This window comes from Gopherus flavomarginatus, chromosome 2 (assembly GCF_025201925.1).
Source record: "Gopherus flavomarginatus isolate rGopFla2 chromosome 2, rGopFla2.mat.asm, whole genome shotgun sequence".
Lineage (NCBI taxonomy): Eukaryota > Metazoa > Chordata > Testudines > Testudinidae > Gopherus > Gopherus flavomarginatus.
In genome coordinates this window covers 276914620-276934563 of record NC_066618.1, presented here as the reverse complement: position 1 = coordinate 276934563, position 19944 = coordinate 276914620, and the positions used below count along the sequence as shown (strand labels likewise).

General features: G+C 45.6%; 1 protein-coding gene across 3 annotated transcripts in view; it reads left to right on the top strand.

Moving 5' to 3' along the window:
* Positions 1-19944, top strand: part of TAF2 (TATA-box binding protein associated factor 2) — a 112233-nt gene that overhangs the window by 79374 nt on the left and 12915 nt on the right. For all 3 annotated transcript variants that reach the window (XM_050940611.1, XM_050940613.1, XM_050940612.1), the window contains exons 22-25: positions 2361-2470; positions 9372-9601; positions 12331-12483; positions 12856-12961. In XM_050940611.1, coding sequence (XP_050796568.1) covers positions 2361-2470; positions 9372-9601; positions 12331-12483; positions 12856-12961 — 599 coding nt within the window. The remainder of the gene's footprint in view (positions 1-2360; positions 2471-9371; positions 9602-12330; positions 12484-12855; positions 12962-19944) is intronic.

Below are 19944 nucleotides of genomic sequence, written 5' to 3'. Positions count from 1 at the left end.
AGGAATTAAAATATATGTATATATTAGGGGCTCACAAACCTTATTATTTGTATTCCTAATAAAAACTCCAGTGTCAAAAACAGAATTGCAGACATGAAACAGTAACTTTGGAGTCTCGGGTATGTCTACACTACGGGATTATTCCGATTTTACAGAAACCATTTTTTTTAAAACAGATTGTATAAATTCGAGTGCACGTGGACACACTAAGCAAATTAATTTGGTGGTGTTTGTCCATGTACCGAGGCTAGCGTCGATTTCCGGAGTGTTGCACTGTGGGTGGTTATCACGTAGCTATCCCATAGTTCCTGCAGTCTCCTCCACCCATTAAAATTCTGAGTTGAGATCCCAATGCATGATGGGGCAAAAACAGTGTCGCGGGTGATTCTGGGTAAATGTCGTCACTCAGTCCTTCCTCCGTGAAAGCAACAGCAGACAATCATTTCGCGCCCTTTTTCCCCTGGATTGCCCTTTCAGACGCCATAGCATGGCAACCATGGAGCTTGTTTTGCCTTTTGTCATTGTCATCGTATGTGTACTGGATGCTGCTGACAGAGGTGGTACTGCAATGCTACACAGCAGCATTAATTTGCCTTTGCCAAGGTAGCAGAGACGGTTACCATCCCTATTGCACAGTCTGCCATTGTAAATTGGCAATGAGATGATGGTTATCAGTCATTTTGCACCATTTGCATTTGGAAATTGGCGATGACGGTTATCAATCCTTTTGTACCGTCTGCTGCTGTCATGGGTGCTCCTGGCTGGCCTCGCTGAGGTTGGCTGGGGGCACGTGGACAAAAATAGGAATGACTCCCCGGGTCATTCTCTTCTTTGTTTTGTCTAAAAATAGAGTCAGTCCTACCTAGAGTATGGGGTAAGTGTACTAGAGAACCAGAGAGCACAGCCACTCCGTGTCAGAGCCCCAGAGATCCCACAGAAATGATGAGCTGCATGCCATTCTAGGGGGTGCCTCTGCAACAACCCCATCTGTTGCTTTCCTCCTCCCCCAATCCTCCTGGGCTACCGTGGCAGTGTCCCCCCATTTGTGTGGTGAAGTAATAAAGAATGCAGGAATAAGAAACACGAGTTTTTAGTGGGATAAAATGAGAGGGAGGCAGTCTCCAGCTGCTATGATAGTCCAGGCAGGACATTAAAGGGTGTGGGGGAGAGGAGCGCAGCCTCCTACTGCTATGATAGTCCAGGCAGTACAGAATCTTTTCTTTAGACATGGAAGCGGGGGTGCTGATGGAGCTCAGCCTCCAGCTGCTATGATGAAGACGGTTTCCAAGCCTTTTGTACTATCTGCCTGGAATGACCAGGAGTCATTCCCATTTTTACCCAGGCCCCCCTGGCCAACCTCACCCCGGCCAGCCAGGAGCACTCACGGGATGATGAGGACAATTTTCCACTATTTTGTACCGTCTGCCATCAGGAAAGGAAGGGGAGGGGATGCTGCTGTTCAGTGCCGCAGCACCATGTTTACCAGCAGCATGCAGTAGACATACGGTGACATTGAAAAGAGGCGAGAAACATTTTTTTTCCCTTTTCTTTAGTGGCGGGCGGGGTGGGGGTAGGGGGTAAATTGACGAGATATACCCTGAACCACTCGGACAGTGTTTTTGACCCTTCAGGCATTGGGAGCTCAGCCAAGAATGCAAATACTTTTCGGAGACTGCGGGGACTGTGGGATAGCTGGAGTCCTCAGTCCCCCCTCCCTCCCTCCATGAGCATCCATTTGATTCTTTGGCTTTGTGTTACGCTTGTCACGCAGCACTGTGCTGAGTCCCTGCTGTGGCTTCTGTCTATCATAGCCTGGAGGTTTTTTCAAATGCTTTGTCATTTCATCTTCTGTAATGGAGCCCTGATAGAACAGATTTGTCTCCCCATACAGCTATCAGATCCAGTGTCTCCCGTACGGTCCATGCTGGAGCTCTTTTTGGATTTGGGACTGCATCGCCACCCATGCTGATCAGAGCTCCACCCTGGGCAAACAGGAAATGAAATTCAAAAGTTCGCGGGGCTTTTCCTGTCTACCTGGCCAGTGCATCTGAGTTCGGATTGCTTTCCAGAGCGGTCACAATGGTGCACTGTGGGATACTGCCCGGAGGCCAATACCGTCGAATTGCGGCCCCACTAGCCCTAATCTGACATGACAATACCGATTTCAGTGCTTCTCCCTTTGTCGGGGAGGAGTACAGAAATCGGTTTAAAGAGTCCTTTATATCGATATAAAGGGCTTCGTTGTGTGGACGGGTGCAGAGTTAATTCGGTTTAACACTACTAAATTCGGTTTAAACACGTAGTATAGACCAGGCCTCAGTTCATTTGAATTAAAAAAGGAACTTTTGTTTCTCTTTCAGACATAAGATTTTGAACATGCTGACGAGGAATCCACCCTTTACTAAGAACATGGAGTCTCCCTTGTGCAATGAAGCTTTGGTGGATCAGCTATGGAAACTTATGAATTCAGGTTGAATTTCTTCTGTATATTAAGAAACTTGGAGTGGTTAGCATTCTGCATATTCTCTGATACATAAAAAGAGCTCTCTTTAGGTTTGTTTGAAGTTCAGAAATTGAGGCTTTCCATTCACACTTGCATCATTTTGTAGTGATACCCAGCATATAGGATTATCCCTTGGCATCCTGTTTTTCTCCATCCTCTGCAATTACTGAACTTGTTGCAAAGTACATTTAGCATAGATTCACACCTCGTGTGATTCTTTGATCCAAGCCTGCAAAAGAAATATTTCTTGTAGTACAGCCAACAGTTTTCACCTTGTGTTGCTACTTTACACATTGTGTTTTTTCTATTACAAAATGTTGGAATGTAATTTTCATATATATATAATTTTTTAATAAATCCTGAAATGAATTATTTTCTAATTATTTTCAATATTCAAATTGATCAAACACTTCAAGTTCTCATTAGATTAGGCACTCCCGTCCCCAACCTAAATGCGTAAAATAGATTTTAGAATTTCTGTGGATCAGTTAGATCTTAAGAAGTTTTACTTTAAAATTAAGACTTACTTGGCTTTGACTAGTAAAGATCCTAATGTGAGAAGGATTTGTATCTTTTGCTATTGACTTGTTTTTCATTGCTGAGGCAGTTTTGTCCAGTACTCACGAACTGCTCTTTAACATTTGGCACAGTACAGATTACATATAAACATTTACATAGTCTTTTAGGTCATTCAGAGCTGACTGTTCTCTTTGCATCTTTATTTTTAGTGCTTGAAAGTTTACAGCTACACTCCAGGGGTTAAAGTAGGGAGACTACAAGTAGTTCAGTTTTGTAAGATTTGCCAAGTGTCAGGCTCAGGAAATAAACATTTTGATATTATCTCCAGAGAATTTGTGTTCCCTGTTTCTCAAGAGAAGTGTGCGCGCAGTGTTCACTTATATCCATTACTTCTTTTTGCAAATAACAATTAAGATGTACATTTCAGTTATATTTGGGACTTAAAGCACTTACTCCTTATGCATGAAGATGACATTCTGGTTGCATTTTATTTTCTGTAAATAAAAATACAAAGATAATTGCAAAGTGTGAGTACCAATACAAATGTTTGTTAAAGGCAAGATGAATTGTTAATCCACCAGATATATGGCTGCATGGTCTTCAAGCAGTGGTGCATTTAAATTTACTAAAACCTAAAATAATTGCATTGTGGGGAAACAAATCTTTGTTTTTTTCTGTAATCTTTTATTGACAAACATAAAGTTGATGATGTTACTGAATTCCGAAGAGTGTAGTGTTGAGCTGTATTTACAGGGGTTCACATATTCTCCCAGCAGTTGTATTTAAGAATAACAATTCTGCCGACCTGCTCTGTGAAAGTGGGACTGATGCTGAATATTGATTATCTTTTATTGAATATTAAATGGCCAGATCGTTTGTAAAGAAAAAATAAGTATAGTTCTTATCTCATCGGTGTATTTTCTCGTTCAGTTTGAATGTTAGATCTGTCCAGATTTCATTGCTCCCTCCGTCACCAGCCAATTGTTCATGCAACTCTCCTCAGAAAAGAGGTGCCTGAAACTGCATAAATATATACAACTAAGTCTATTCCAAACACTGTTCGCTCCCATGGTACTTGTAATCCGCAAGAATACATTTTGTAATTTTTCCCTCTGCAAGGTCTTGCTGAGCCAAATCAACATGGCAGTTGGCTCATCCTTGCCTTGTTTACCAATTTAATTTCTATTCCTGCTAGGGAATAATAAGTTTGATGAACTTATAATTAGTCAAGTGCTGGCCGGAGTTTGCACCAAAACCATCATACTTACAACATTGTGCCAGATGTTAGATGTTTTTTTGCTCTGGGTGGTGCCAAATGTGCTTTTACCATTAGTGTGTGATGATGTCAATGCAATGTGGAGTTTTTAATCATTTCATTTTTTCATAAAGGCATTTTCAGTGTATTAAACCATTTTCTTAAATTTAATTACAAATCAGAATATTGGATTCAAGTTGAAACATAGTAGATGGTAGTCACCTTAATTGCTCCTTTTGAATTATGTCAGTGACATTTCCAGAGCGTGTGCAGCAGTTATGCCCCAGTCATGTTTGGAGTTCCTCTTCTGTTAAATATTATAAAACACAGAGGAAAACATGGTTCCTACTCTAAAGACTTTTCAGTCATGTCTCTTTCTCACCGACTTAGAACTATGGTTGTCTTGGACCATAATGCTTCACTAGTAACTGGAGTCTTTTGATGTTGTATGGATGTAAGAATGACTGGCAGACAGAAGTAAGAACTCATTTTACTTATGATTGCAGACTACATCTCAGTCCCTAGAGCTGACCTTCTACATGATGGTATTCAGTAACCAGGGCCGTCCTTAGCCATAGGCAGCCGCCTATGGCACCACTAAGTCTGGGGGCACCGCTCTGCCAGGAGCCCGGACAGACGGGAAGCAGTGGAGCATGTAAGAGCAGGGCTGTTGGGTCCTAGAGAGACGAATGCAGCACAGTCTGAGGGAGGGGATTGGCTGCTGGGGTCTCTGGGAAGGGGTGGGGAAGGAACTCACCTGCGAGTGTGACTCCTTCCCCCGGCATGAGGTGAGGCAGGCTCGACGGCTCTGGCAGTATCCTTTGTTGTCCTCCATAACATCCGTTCTTCTCCCCGCTGTCCCACGGAGCACCCCACCTTTCTCCCTCCCACCACGGAGCCCCTCTCTCTCCCCTCTCCCCTCCCTGGCTGCCTACTGAGGAATGAAAGTGAAAGTAACTCACTTCCTTGGCAGGCAGCCAGGATTGGAATGGTCACACAGGACTGGGCTGAGGCTAGCCAGATAGCTTGTGCAAAAAATCAGGACAGGGGGTTGGGGTAGGGTGAGCAGATGTCCCACTTTTATAGGGACAGTCCCAATTTTGGAGTCTCTTTCTTATATAGGCTCCTGGTGCCTATATAAGACAAAGCCCCAAATATCGGGACTGGCCCTATAAAATCAGGATATCTGGACCTGGTCACCCTATCTGGGGAGCGCATCTCTCCCCCAGGCGGAGCTGCACAGGGCAGAATGAGCTGCTGTGGCTCCATGGGTGCCCCGTCCCTGAGATCAGATTCTGTGCTAACTTCACAATGGTCCGTTGGGCTGGCGGTGGTGCCAATTGGCGTGTTATGAGACCTGAGGGTTTGTTGCTGCTGTTGCCACTCTGCACACCAAGAGGTGGATTTTGGGGTCCCGCAGTTTTGCACCTATCTCCTCCTTTACTGCAACTGTTGGACCAGCAGGCTGGGGGGTGAGCCAAGCATGAAAGCAGTGTTGTGTTGCCATTTAGATTGTCATTTAACAAATTTGTTTGCCAAAAATGCTTGCTAACAATCCTGAATTCAATTTCAATTTAAAAAAAAAAATCAATATCTTAGCCAAAAACAGAAAATTAAGTTGTTGACAATTATTTGTGACAAGTTTGGTATGGGGAAGGGAGTGGGCCAGTTTTCATCAGAGAAACAAAAAATGTTGACTGACTTTCCTGTAGCCCTCTTACTGCTAAATAGAGCCCTCCAACAACTGTAATATGCTCATCTCCTTACTAGTGTATAGAGCAGGGTTTCCCAAACTTTAACAGCCCGCGAACCCCTTTCACTAAATTGTGAAATGTCATGAACTCCCTCCTAAAAATGAATATTTTCAGGGATTTAAGTTTAAATTTCCTCAGTGTGATGGATGCCCCAACTGCCTGCCCCGCTCTTCCTGGGGCTCAGGCTGGGGTTCGGGCTGCCGGGTCCCCCGCTTATGAGGGCAGGGCTCAGGCTGCCAGCCCCACTCTTCCTGTTACTCACGCCGCCAGCCCCGCACAGAGCACTGGGGTTCAGGCTGCCGGCTCCCTTGCTGACCGCCAGGACTTGGGCTGCCAGCCCCAACTGCCCGGCCCCACTGTCCCTGGGGCTTGGGCTACCAGCCCCGCACGGAGCACTGGGGTTTGGGCTGCTGGCTCCCGTGCTGACCACCAGAACTCAGGCTGCCAGCCCAGACTGCCCAGCCCTGTTCTCCCTGGGGCTCGGGGTGTCTACCCTGCAACCGGGTCTCACCTGCTGTCTCCAATGCCTGGGGTCCTCTGGCCGCCTATAGTGAAATTTTTCTGGCGAATCCCCTGTAACGTTCTGCAAACCCCCAGGGGTTTGTGAACCCCAGTTTGGGAACCACTGGTATAGAGCAGGGGTCAGCAACTTACAGCACACGTGCCAAAGGTGGCATGCCAGCTGATTTTTGATACTCTGGGGTTCCGGCTGCTGCCCCATTGCCAGCCAGGGTCACAGTCGCCGGCCCCACTCAGCACCCGCTGCTGGCCTGGGGAGCCCCAAGGAACCCCAGGCTGGCAGCAGGCTAAGCAGGCCAGTGGCTGAGACCCCGGCTGAGCCACTCAACCCACTGTCGGCCTGGGGTTCCATTCGCTCAGCTGGCAGCAGGCTGAGCAGGACTAAATTCAACAAAATAGGAAAACAAGAGCAACTAATGGCAAAGTGCAAGAACCTAGAGAGCCTCTGAAGCACAGTGATAGTTTTGATTTAAATGGACTTGAACTGTACGAAGAATCGAGTACACTGTCATCAGTGTTGCCACATGCAAAATCAATGATGGACATTGTACAGTTTATTCATACCAGCAGACTTGTTTATATATATATATATATAATATACTAATGTGTACATTGCCACTCGTATTCTACTGACAATTTCTGTAACACTAGCATCAGGAGAACAGAGTTCCTCAAAACTAAAGCTCATTAAAAACTATCTCTGCTCTACAATGAGTCAGGAAGGCTTGACTGGTCTTGCTCTTCTTGCAATCAAACAAGACATCACTTTGTCATATGATGACATTATTACTGATTTTGCAGCCAAAAAAGCCAGGAAGATTGCTTTTAATTAAAAACTAATCCTTGTTTCAATACCTCTTCATATACATTTCCAATAAAATGTTGACAAATTAAAAAAATTATATTATTTGCATCATTCTGTCAAATTAGAATTTTTTCTATAGTGCTACTTCTTTAGTGCTAGTCCATCAGCATTACAGTGTGCTTAATTAAGTTAAACTGGTTTTAATAACATGCATGTGGCAAGTTTTCCAATACTGTAAACTTATGTTTGTGTTGCTCAGAGCAAGGTAGGCACAGGGGCACCAGTTTAATAATCCTGCCTAGGGCACCATAAATCCTAAGGACGGCCCTGTCAATAACATACATTATTTTTAAAAAGATATGTAGGCTTGAGAGACAATTGTGAGTGAGATAATGTCTTTTATTGAACCATATGCTTGCTCTTTATAAATATATCAGAGGGATTAATATTAGGGAGGGAGAGGAATTATTTAAGCTTAGTACCAATGTAGACACAAGAACAAATGGGTATAAACTGGACACTAGGAAGTTTAGACTTGAAATTAGTTGAAAGTTTCTAACCATTAGAGGAGTAAAGTTCTGGAACAACCTTCCAAGGGGAGTAGTGGGGGCAAAAGACATATCTGGCTTTAAGACTAAGCTTGATAAGTTTATGGAAGGGATGGTTTGATGGGATAGCCTAATTTGGGCAATTGATCTTTGATTATCAGCAGATAAGTATGCCCAGTGGTCGGTGATGGGATGTTGAACGGGATGGGATCTGAGTTACTGCAGAGAATTCTTTCCTGAGTGCTGGCTGGTGAGTCTTGCCCACATGCTCAGGGTTTAGCTGATCTCCATATTTGGGGTCGGGAAGGAATTTTCCTCTGGGGCAGATTGGCAGAGGCCCTGGAGGTTTTTCTCCTTCCTCTGCAATGTGGGGCATGGGTCACTTGCTGATGGATTCTCTGCAGCTTGAGGTCTTCAAATCACAATTTGAAGACTTCAATAACTCAGACATAGGTTAGGGGTTTGTTATAGAAGTGGATGGGTAGGGTTCTGTGGCCTGCTTTGTGCAGGGGGTCGGACTAGATGATCACATTGGTCCCTTCTGACCCTAGAATCTATGAGTCTATGAGTCAGCTTCTGTTGGTGAGAGAGAAATATTCTTCTTCAGCTCTGGGTGGCTCGAAAGCGTGTCTCTCTCACAAAGAGAAGTTGATCCAGTAAAAAATATTACCTCACCCACCTTGTTTCTCTAATATCCTGGGACTGCTGCAGCTACACTGCATATGTGTAGACTTGTAACAAAGGCAAGATAATAATGATCATATGGTACAGGAGACAAGACAGGTTCGAAACATCATGACTGTTGAGTGTATAGCAAAACTGAATTGCCAGGATTTTATTGATTTGTACTACAGAATATGTGGTTGGTTGAAGCTAGTTTCTGATGTGGCAGTGATTGCTGCTATTTAAGATTCTTGCTTAGTTTTCCAGTTTTACAGCTTCCCCAGACTGTAACACTGGAAAACTTGTGCTGGATTTTATAGTTTTGTGATGTAGACAGTTAGAGAATAGGTTGAAGCAATAACATTCAGTTTATTTTTCATGTAACTCATTTTCACATCCAGACTTGTTGAGGTGAAAGGCTAGTTTGTCAGTGTGTTGTTCCACTTACCTGCTGATTGTCTTTTGAAAGTAAAATCTAAAATGAAACTAGTGGCGTGTGTATTTTTTATTAATATTATTTAGCGTTGTTATAGCACCCAAAGATTCCCATTGTGATTGGGGTCCTGTTGTGGTAAGCATTGTACAGAACATAGAGGAGGACATGGTCCTAGCCTCAAACAGCTTACAGTCTTTATTAAAAGCAAACATAACAAGTGAATGTAACAAATAATAGGAGGGAAGGAGGAAGGATGAGGACAGCATAAGCTAAAAATGTGTACAGCTTGATGGCTCCAAATCATCTGAACTTTTTTTTTTTTTAAAGATTATCTCTACATTTTAACACTTGCCCCTCCTTGATTTTTAGGTACTTCACACGACTGGAGACTCCGATGTGGTGCTGTGGACCTGTATTTCACGCTCTTTGGCCTCAGTAGACCTTCTTGTTTGCCATTACCGGAGCTTGGACTGGTCCTTAATCTGAAAGAGAAGAAAGCTGTACTTAATCCTATCATCATCCCCGAGTCAGTGGCAAACAGTCAGGAACCCGTGAACAATCCTAACAATCATGGACAACTGATAGGATTCCAGAGCACTGTAAGCACTGACCATCTGCACATGCCTCCCCCACCCTGCTTTGAATACTTCCACCGGCTCCAATTGTACTGTGTAATGAATTCAAACTTCTTGTCTGAACTTTCAAGACTTAACTCTCTGACCTTTTTGTTATGTGTTACTCTCAAGCCTTCCAACATAGTACCAGCCTTAATACTCTGTCTCTTTCTCTCATTCCACTTTGGTGCCTTTTCCCTAATGTGTGGAATGACCTTCTAGCTAGTTTCCCAAGCCCACACTCACTTCTCATTTGTATCCATTCTGAAACGTAACTGTTTCTGTATCATTTACAAGAAGTAAGCTTGATTCACACACAACCTGTGATGCTGTGAAATAAAGATTTTTATCAGCATGAAAATGGGATATATTGAGATTTTTTTTTTAATATTTCCATCTAGAAACCAAGTGCCGTAGTTCCCATTAGTCCAACTACACCTGAACACATGTCTCCAAGAGACTCGTAGAAGCATTTAAAAATGTCAGATTTAAAATCTGATATTATTTGCCTTTCCAGTGCGTGGTCCCATTAGGAAGCTAGAAAAGTCGTCTTCCCAACGGCATGAAAATCCCATTTCTAGGCTTTTGAGGATGCAGGATGTTGGATTTTAAAGTCATGTATTTTTAATATAAAAACTGCCACTAGTTCAGAACTAAATCTTGCCTAAAGTGGTCCTTGGGCAGATGTAATTATGGAGGGAAAAGTCAACATTTAGTAGAGAAAGAGGAAACTATTTTTGTCACAGGTTAATTTAAAAAAAAATGAACTGTTATAAGTGTAAGTGCTATTGAGATAACTTAGTAGGCGGAAGGTAACTCACTGGTCATGTATAAAATTTGATTTTAAGCAGTTTTGGATAGGAACCTGTTCTTTTACTCCCTCTGAAGCATATAGCACACTTAGGAGTGAAAATAACATACACATTCAAAGTAATGGGAAATAAATACAGACTTTTTTCTCACTAAAAAGTCCATCTTTTCTCTAGTCTTTATTTTTACAGTAAGAGTTGTGCTCAAAGCTTTTAGAGAATAAAAATATGAGTGCAGAAATTCAGTGTTAATGTGTGGATCATCAGAGATTCTTTGAATTGCCTTTGAAAGTTATCAACATTTGTGCAACACTTACCTTATTCACATATAACTAGTTTCTGTCCTTAGATGTGCATCATGAATGTCCTGATTTATAAACATCTTTTGCTTGTATCTGAGCACCTCACAGCAACTCATAGGCAGATAGCTATGTGTATGTAAAGGCAGATGTGGCCATTAGCTTGTAATATACTTGGAAGCAGCATACTCTGAAGAATGTGTGAGCAAACGACATCATTTTGCTATATCTGTTGTTTGTGAAACTTGCTTAAATATGTGTCTTTGTTATTAGATGTTCCTACAGCACACACAAGACCTTGATTTCTGAGTGTTTATGCGTTTTCCTGCTTTAAGGAGCTAGGTAGCCTCTTCTTGGTTCCCAGAACTTGGCTATGTTCATTTTCAAAAAAAATCACTCTAAACTGATGCTAATTTAGTTTTCCTTGTGAAATTCAAACAGAATAATACTGTACAGAAATTGGATAGCACCTCAGGCAAACTTTCTTCCAGAATGTTCGCAGACTTAAATGGTATTAGGAGTAATAATAGAACATGAAATGAAGAGGCCTGACCAAGGATAAAAATATAGTTGTGTGAAGTAAAAAGAATTTCTGATAGATGCTAGAGGATATCTAGGTTGAGTGGATTGTCTTTTGAGGTTTGCATGTTCTGTGAGCATGAGTTGTTTGAGAATGAGAATTGTTAAATTATTGTTGCTCTGGAATCTCCTGTGGGAGGAGGTAGGTTTCCAAGGCTGAAGTTTGAATTCTAGCAAGCATGCATTTATAGTCACGTGATTGGTGTGGGACACCCCTGATTCTGAAGGAGTACACCACCTTAGTATAGTAGTAGATGCTTCTAATGGTTTGGAGAAAAAGCTATGGTAGGCCTTACTTTTGTCTAGGTTTTAGAAAGGGCTAGTGTCTATTTCTGTAAGTGTGTTTGTCTTTTCCTGTATTTTATTTTGTGTTTTCATTGTACTTTGGAAGTCCTTTCTCCTTTTTAATGCCTATAACTCTGTAGTTTGGAACTCATTAGACTTATACATTTATTTTCATGTTCCTCTTCTTACCTTTATTTTGGTTAATCTAAGCAGTAATTTTCAAAGGGGTCTTACACACCTTCTTTTTGGAGAAAAGCTAGTATGACATCTAAAAGGAAATCAAGGGCATAACCATTATATTTGACTTTTATACAACAAAATTAGTATTAGCTTTTAAATTTAACCTCTGAAGAAGATTACTCTAAATCCTTTGTTTAGATCAGAATCTATGATAATTTTCAACTGAGATTTGAAATGAAGAGAGTTAGTGAGGCATATATACATAGGAAGGCTTTTCAGGAGCTGCAGAGATTTGTTGCACACCAACAGTACCATGATTGTGAGAAGGGACAGAAGAGAGGCCAGTTCTTGATATGCAGAGGGAGCAAGGATTGAAGTAAAGAGAAAGTATGTTTGTAGGAGAGGTTGGCACAAGTCCATGAAAGGTTTTAGGGAATATTTTTTTGCCTCAACTATGGGGAAGATTCTGTTCAACTGAAGTGTGTTTTCAACCATTATGTCACTTTTAGATTTAAATATGCTTTTGCTGTCTTCTAATTTTAATCTTTAAATGCTGCTTCAGGAGGATGATCATCTTGTTAAAGAAACAGCATCCAACGTTTCTGTTCATCAGCCAGGGGTGAAGAGGAAGGCTGATATGCCACTTGGGTCCCCATTGGAGCCAGGGCAGATACCAGAGAAGAATGAAGACAGTAAAGTCAAACTAAAAATCAGAGTAAGAAAATGGCAATTCAACTTTAACTATGTGTAGGGTATTTAGTATAACAGTAAAGTCTTTCGCTGAGTTTTCTAACAGATGTAGCCTAAAGCATGCTGTGCATATGTGTAAGGTAGTTGTTGTGATTACTTTGGCAAAATCATCTCCCATCGGGTTCTTTATTGGCTCACAGGGAGTGAAGCTGCCAATTAATGTTCTAAATGTTCATGCTATTTCCACTGTAGATTAGAAGGATCATGAGCAAAATGTCTATATTATATATTCCTTATCAGTGACAAAAATTTGCTTCCTTTCCCCAGAAAAATAAAACCTGTTAGAGTTAATTATTAACATTACCTTATTTTTACATATTTCTTGCTGGTGTTTTAGTTCTCAAACTCTCAGGAAGAGGAGGAAATTGATATGGACACTGTTCATGATAGTCAAGCTTTTATCTACCATCATTTGAATATGTTGGAGAGACCATCAACACCAGGTATGAATAGGTTAATTTGCAGATCACAGACAGTATATTAGTCTCAACCTGTGAAAGTGGTGTTCTGCAGCTTTTCCCTTCCGAATCACTTTAGTAAATGTTTGAGTGTGGATAAAAAGCAAGTGTAGAATGGTTTCTGTGCATCTTATATGTCATTAGGTATTCAAGACTAGATCATTTAAATATATATTACTGTGTTCTGGTTGTATATTTTTGATACATTTCTTAATAAGGAAATATGTTATGCTTAGAAAAAAATGCAAATTAAAATAATAAAATAAACTGAAGTCAGAGAAACAAAGTTAGGGAGAAGAAAAATAGACCCAGTCAGTGTTTTGGGAAAGTTGGTTTCTGACTGTATTAGGTTACAAAAAACATTTTTAAATAGAAGATAACAATAAAACAGAAGCAAATGTATTCTAGCAACAAATGTATAGTGTGGCCAATCTGAATAAGTTATCACTGGATTACTTCTAGTAATAAAGATACTCAAACTGGCCTCAGAGATACTTATGACTGTTTTAAACTTGAAAAGTTTCCATCTGTGACTACCTTTTTATTTCCTGTCCTTTAGACAATTATCTTGTAGAGTTCTGTTACTCGTCTTCTCTGGATTTTTACCTCTAAGTCAGTGGTCCCCAACCTTTTCATTGGGGCGGGTGCCAGACGACTAGCCGCCGAGGACCGTGGCCACTGGAGAGGTAGCTGCCAAAATGCTGCCGTGAAGTGGCAACGTCAAGAGGGATCACGGCTGAAATGCCGCCATGAAGGAGTGTCATCAAGAGGCGTGAACGCCGAAATTCAGCGGAATTTTGGCACTAGTGCTTCTTGATGTTACCACTTCTCGGTGGCATTTCGGCGGCTGCTTGTCCGACGGCCAGTGGATGGGTGCACATGAATGCCCCGATGGGCGCTATGGCGCCCGCGGGCACCGCGTTCGGGACCCCTGCTCTAAGTATTATTCTTAGATATTTCTTGAAAACCTTAAGCAAAGTTCCCTACTAAACTTCCGTTCTCTGTCATTAACAGAGAGAAATTCAGTAACTGGCCAACACTAGTTAATTTTTGATTTCTGATTCTTCTAGCATGTCCCATAAACAATTACCAATATTTTTCCATAACTTTGCTGAACTCTGAAAGGTGATTTGCAATGTTTACCTTTTAAAGTATAGTATATAGAAGGGCAGTAAGCATTTAAGTGCAAGAGCAGTGTCATGGCTAGTCATAAAACTTGTAGTACTGGCAGGGACCTCTGGTCAGGGCTATGTAATAACTAGACCATTCCTGACAGGTGTTTGTCTAACCTGTTCTTAAAAACCTCCAATGATGGAGATTCCACAGCGCCCCTAGGAAATTTGGTCCAGTGCTTAACTACCCTGATAATTAGTAAGCTTTTCCTAATGTCAAACCTAAACCACCCTCGCTGCAATTTAAGCCCAATACTTCTTTGTCCTGTCCTCAGAGGTTAACAAGAACAGTTTTCACCCTCCTCCTTTTTAACAACCTTCTTTATGCTTGAAAACTGTTATCTTGTCCTCCCTCAGTCTTCTATTCTCCAGACTAAACAAACCCAATTTTTTCAATCTTTCTTCAGAGGTGGTGTATTCTAGACCTTTAATCATTTTTATTGTTCTCCTCTGGACTTTATCCAGTTTGTCCACATCTTTCCCAAAATGTGGTGTCCGGAACTGGACGCAGTACTCCATCTAAGGCCTTATCAGTGTGAAGTAGGTGGAAGAATTACTACTTCTTTGAGTGGTTGTTCATGTCCATTCACAGTAGGTGTGTGCGCACCGCATGCACGCCAGCCGGAAGATTTTCCCCTAGCAGCGTCCGTAGGGTTGGCCCTGGCGCCCCCTGGAGTGGCGCCACTACGGCGCCCTATAAAGGGGCCTGCCAACCCTCCACCCCCTCAGTTCCTTCTTACTGCCGGTGACGGCTAGCTGTAACTTCTCTTGCACTTTGCAAGTTAGCAGTGTCCTATCCTCATGTATAGTTCGTGTATATAGTTTGTATATAGTTAGTTTACTTAGGCTCAACAGGCACCGCCCAATACGCCAAGCCGCTCACTGGTGACCCCGGTACCGGTCGCAGTGCCGCATTTAGAATCGGAACCGGCCCTGCAACCACAGTACCGTGTGCCGCAGGACCCCGAAGGGCTGCATGCACCTGAGGAAGGGCTGATCAAAGTAATTTCCTCATCTTCCTCCCCAGACGAAGCGGTCTCCGGCACGGCTGCGGCACTGGCCCTGGAGGATATTCGAATCCTCCAACAACTGCTCCGGCGAGCAGCTCAGAGCCTCGCAATTCAGGCTGAGGAAATCGAAGTGGACTCGGATCTGGTGGTAGACGTCCTGGCTCCCTCAGGGCCATCCAGGGTGGCTCTCCCGTTGATCAAGACCATAGCGGATACGTCCTGCCCCTTATGGCAAATGCCAGCCTCACTGGGCCCTAATGCCAAGAGAAGAGAGTGGCGTTATTTCGTCCCCTCTAAAGAGCACGAACACTTGTACACCCACTCTACCCCTGGACTCCCTGGTGGTGGACGCAGCCAGCCAACGGGAGCGTCAAGGATTTCAGGGGTCAACACCAAAGAGCAGGGACACCAAAAGACTTGAACACTTTTCTACCAAAGAGGTCTCTACGGCAGGCCTACAACTCCGTATTGCCAACCAACAGGCAATCATAAGCCGATATGGTCATAATACATGTTCAACCATGTCGAAGTTTACGGAGCTCCTTCCCCAGGACTCAAGGTCAGAGTTTTCGGCCCTGGTGGAGGAGGGGAAACTGATCTCCCGAGCCTATCTCCAGGCTTCCCTAGATGCAGTGGACTTAGCCTCGCGCACCCTGGCCACGGCCCTGGTCATGAGGTGGGGAGCCTGGCTTCAGGTCTCGGGCCTTCCCTATGAGGTTCAGCAGACCATTCAAGACCTCCCCTTCAAGAGGCAGATGCTGTTTTCAGAAAAGATGGACAAACGTCTCCATAGCCTAAAGGACTCGAGGGCCACGCTTCGCTCGCTGGGCTTGCATACCCCTGCGACCCAGCGCAGACAGTTTAGGCCGCAGGCGGCCCCACGCTCCTACCAGCCTCAGACTCGCCAGGAGCTGGGGTGCAGGTGGGGCAGAAATGGCAGGAGGCGTCACCAACGCCACCCCTCTGGCCAGGCGTCCGGTCAGTCGAGACCATCATTGAGGCCTAGGCCCCCTGTTTGATGGTATGGTCGAGGGCGACTTACCTATCAAGACTCTGGATCCTTCTACCCCTGCCTTTGGGTCACATCTGTCCACCTTCTGCCGTGCCTGGTCCCGAATCACGTCGGACAGCTGGGTGCTCCGCATGGTAGAGAGGGGATATTCTATCCAGTTCTCCTCCCTCCCACCCCACCAGCCCCCCTCCCCGTCCCTCTTCAGGGACCCATCTCACGAGCAACTTCTAATTCAAAAAGTGAAGTCTCCCATTGGAGGCAGGAGCGGTGGAGGAAGTCCTTCGGGAGCTCAGGGGCAAAGGCTTCTACTTCCGATATTTCCTAATACCGAAGGCGAAAGGGGACCTGAGACCCATCCTGGACTTGCGGTGGCTGAACAAGTTCGTACGAAAGCTCAAGTTCCGCATGGTCTCCCTGTCCTCGATCATTCCCTCCCTGGATCCAGGAGATTGATATGCCACCCTCTCTCGACTTAAAGGACACTTGTTTCCACATCGCCTTAATTCCTCGACACCGTCGGTACCTCAGGTTCAGCGTGGCCAACGCCCATCTGCAGTTCACGGTGCTCCTGTTCGGCCTGTCAGCTGCCCCAAGGGTCTTCATGAAGTTCATGGCAGTTGTGGCAGCCTTCCTGCGCAGGCGGGGCATCCAGGTATTCCCCTACTTGGACGATTGGCTTATAAAGGGCCGCACCAAGGAGCAGGTGGAGGCCCAGGTGGTGTTCATCAGGCAGACCTTTCTCAATCTCGGCCTCCTCTTGAACGAAGCCAAGTCCACCCTGTCTCCTATGCAACAAATAGAATTCATAGGGGCGGACTCCACCCATGCCAGAGCATACCTTCCAGAATCCAGGTTCCCTCACGATTTCCGAGTTCATCCTCAGACTGCAACGTGCCCCGATTACCACGGCGTGGATCTGCCTCCGGCTGTTGGGTCACATGGCGGCGTACACCTATGTGGTAAACCATGCCAGACTCCGGCTTCGTCCGCTACAGTCCCTGATTAGCGACAGTGTACCGCCCAGCCAGGGACCCCTTGGACTCAGTGGTGTCCATTCCCCACTTGGTGCTAAGCTTGCTACGGTGGTGAGTCAACCCGCAGAAAGTGTGCATGGGCGTCCCCTTCGCTTCCCCTCAACCCTCCCTCTCCCTGGTAACAGATGCCTCGGATCGGGGTTGGGGAGCGCACCTGGGAAACCTCAGGACGCAGGGCTTGTGGTCGCTGGAGGACCTCGAGTTGCATATCAATGTCAGGGAGCTGAGAGCGGTTCGCCTGGCTTGTTTGACCTTCTGGTCCCACCTGGCCGGCAGATGTGTTTCAGTCCTCTCGGACAATACGTTGGCAGTCTTTTATATCGACAAACGGGGGTGCACGCTCGTCTCCCCTGTGCAGGAAAGCCCTCGCGTTGTGGGATTTCTGCGTTCACAGTGCTACCCACCTGATGGTGTTCTACCTTCCGGGGGAGCAGAACGGCCAGGCGGACACCCTCAGCCACTCGTTCCGGGGTCACAAGTGATCCCTCCGACAGGATGTGGTACGCTCACTCTTGCAGCTCTGGGGCTTTTCCCAGTTAGACCTGTTCACCTCGAGGGAAAACAGAAAGTGCCGATGATTCTGCTCCCTTCTGGACTGCAGTCAGGGGTCTCTGTCAGACGTCTTCCTCCAGTCTTGGGGGGTCGGTCTGCTCTACTCCTTTCCTCCAATCCCCCTGATACACAGGGTGATTTTGAAGATCCGCAGGGACCACGCACGGGTAATCCTGATAGCTCCGGCGTGGCCACGCCAACATTAGTACACGTCACTCCTGCACATGTCCGTTCAGGCGCCCCTGACGCTGCCCCTGCTTCCGGACCTGATCACGCAGGACCGGGGCTCCCTCCGCCACCCGCACCTGGAATCTCTCCACCTCACAGCCTGGATGCTCCATGGCTGAACTCGATGGAGATGCAGTGCTCCTAGCAGGTCAGACAAGTGCTGCTCGGTAGTAGGAAACCATCAACTAGAGCCACCTACCTGGCCAAATGGAAGCGCTTCTCCATATGGTCGGGTCAGTGAGGTCACAATCCACTGGGGGTCCCAATCCCTATTAACCTAGACTATTTTTGCTCCACCCCAGACAACTGGGCCTCTCCCTCTCCTCAATTCGTGTTCACTTGTCGGCCATCCGGGAGAGGTGGGTACCTCGGTGTTTGCAAACCCGCTGGTTGGGCGTTTCCTAAAGGGTATGGACAGGCTGTTTCCGCATGTTCGTCAGCCAGCTCCTGCCTGGGACCTGAATCTGATCCTCTCCGCCCTCTCGGGACCTCCCTTTGAGCCTCTGGCTTCGTGCTCCCTGTTGTACTTGTCGTATAAGACCGCCTTCCTGGTGGCGATCACCTCGGCCAGGAGGGTGTCAGAGCTCAGGGCATTAACATCTGAGCCCCCGTACACTGTCTTTTATAAGGACAAGGTCCAACTTAGACCTCACCCGGCCTTCCTCCCCAAGGTCGTCTCACAGTTCCACATGGGACAAGATATCTTTCTGCCGGTGTTTTATCCAAAACCACACTCTTCCAGTGAGGAGCAGAGGTTACATTCCCTGGATGTCCTCAGGGCCTTGGCCTTTTACATCGAGCGTACCAGGCCGTTCAGATGCTCGACTCAGCTCTTCATCGCAGTGGCGGATAGGATGAAAGAGCTCCCGGTCTCCTGTCAGCGAATCTCTTCGTGGATTGCGACCAGCATCCAGGAATGCTACAGCGTAGCTAAGACCCCTGTCCCTCCGGTCACGGCCCACTCCACTAGGGCGCAGGCCTCCTCTGCGGCATTCCTGGCTCAGATCTCGACTCAGGAGATTTGGAGAACGGCCACGTGGTCCTCCATCCACACGTTCTCATCGCACTGTGCCATCCCGCACCAGGCTAGGGATGATGCAGCCTTCAGTCATGCAGTACTCCAGTCAGCAGTGAACTCTGACCCCACCACCTGGGTTCAGGCTTGTGAGTCACCTGCTTGGAATGGACATGAACAACCACTTGAAGAAGAAAAAACAGTTACCTACCTTTTAGTAACTGTTGTTCTTCGAGATGTGTTGTTCATGTCCATTCCAATACCCACCCTACTGCCCCTCTGTCGGAGTGCCGACAAGAAGGAACTGAGGGGGTGGAGGGTTGGCGGGCCCCTTTATAGGGCTCCAGGGGACGCCAGGGCCGACCCTACGGACGCTGCTAGGGGAAAATCTTCCGGCTGGCGTACACGCGGCATGCGCACACCTGCTTGGAATGGACATGAACAACACATCTCGAAGAACAACAGTTACTAAAAGGTGGGTAACTGTTTTTTCTCATGGTTTGCTTACAACACTCCTGCTAATACATCTGTGATGGGCTGTACCAGGCCCTTTGAGGCTCCCTGCTGGAGGCCTCGCAGTCCTACCACACCGCGCCCCTGGAAAGGAGCAGTAAAGGTAGGTCCTCTAGGCCTGCCTACAAAAGCTGCAGGGAAACATCGAATCAGAGCTCAGCAGGCTCAGATAAAAGAAGCTGCAGGGCCTGAGCAGTTCCGTTACTGGCTGGGACCAGAAGGGTTAGGAAGGACTGGAAGGCTGTAAAACTCTCCAGGCAAGGAGGCCTGGGAGAGACCCTGCTCAATCAGGGAACAGACAGAGAACTTCAGCCTGTGGTAGGGATGAAGTGGGAAGTGGCCCAGGGAGTGCAGCAACAGCAACTATCAAAAGGAAGCAGCATGTGGTGGTACTGTGGGGTCCCTGGGTTGGGACCCAGAGTTGTGGGGGTG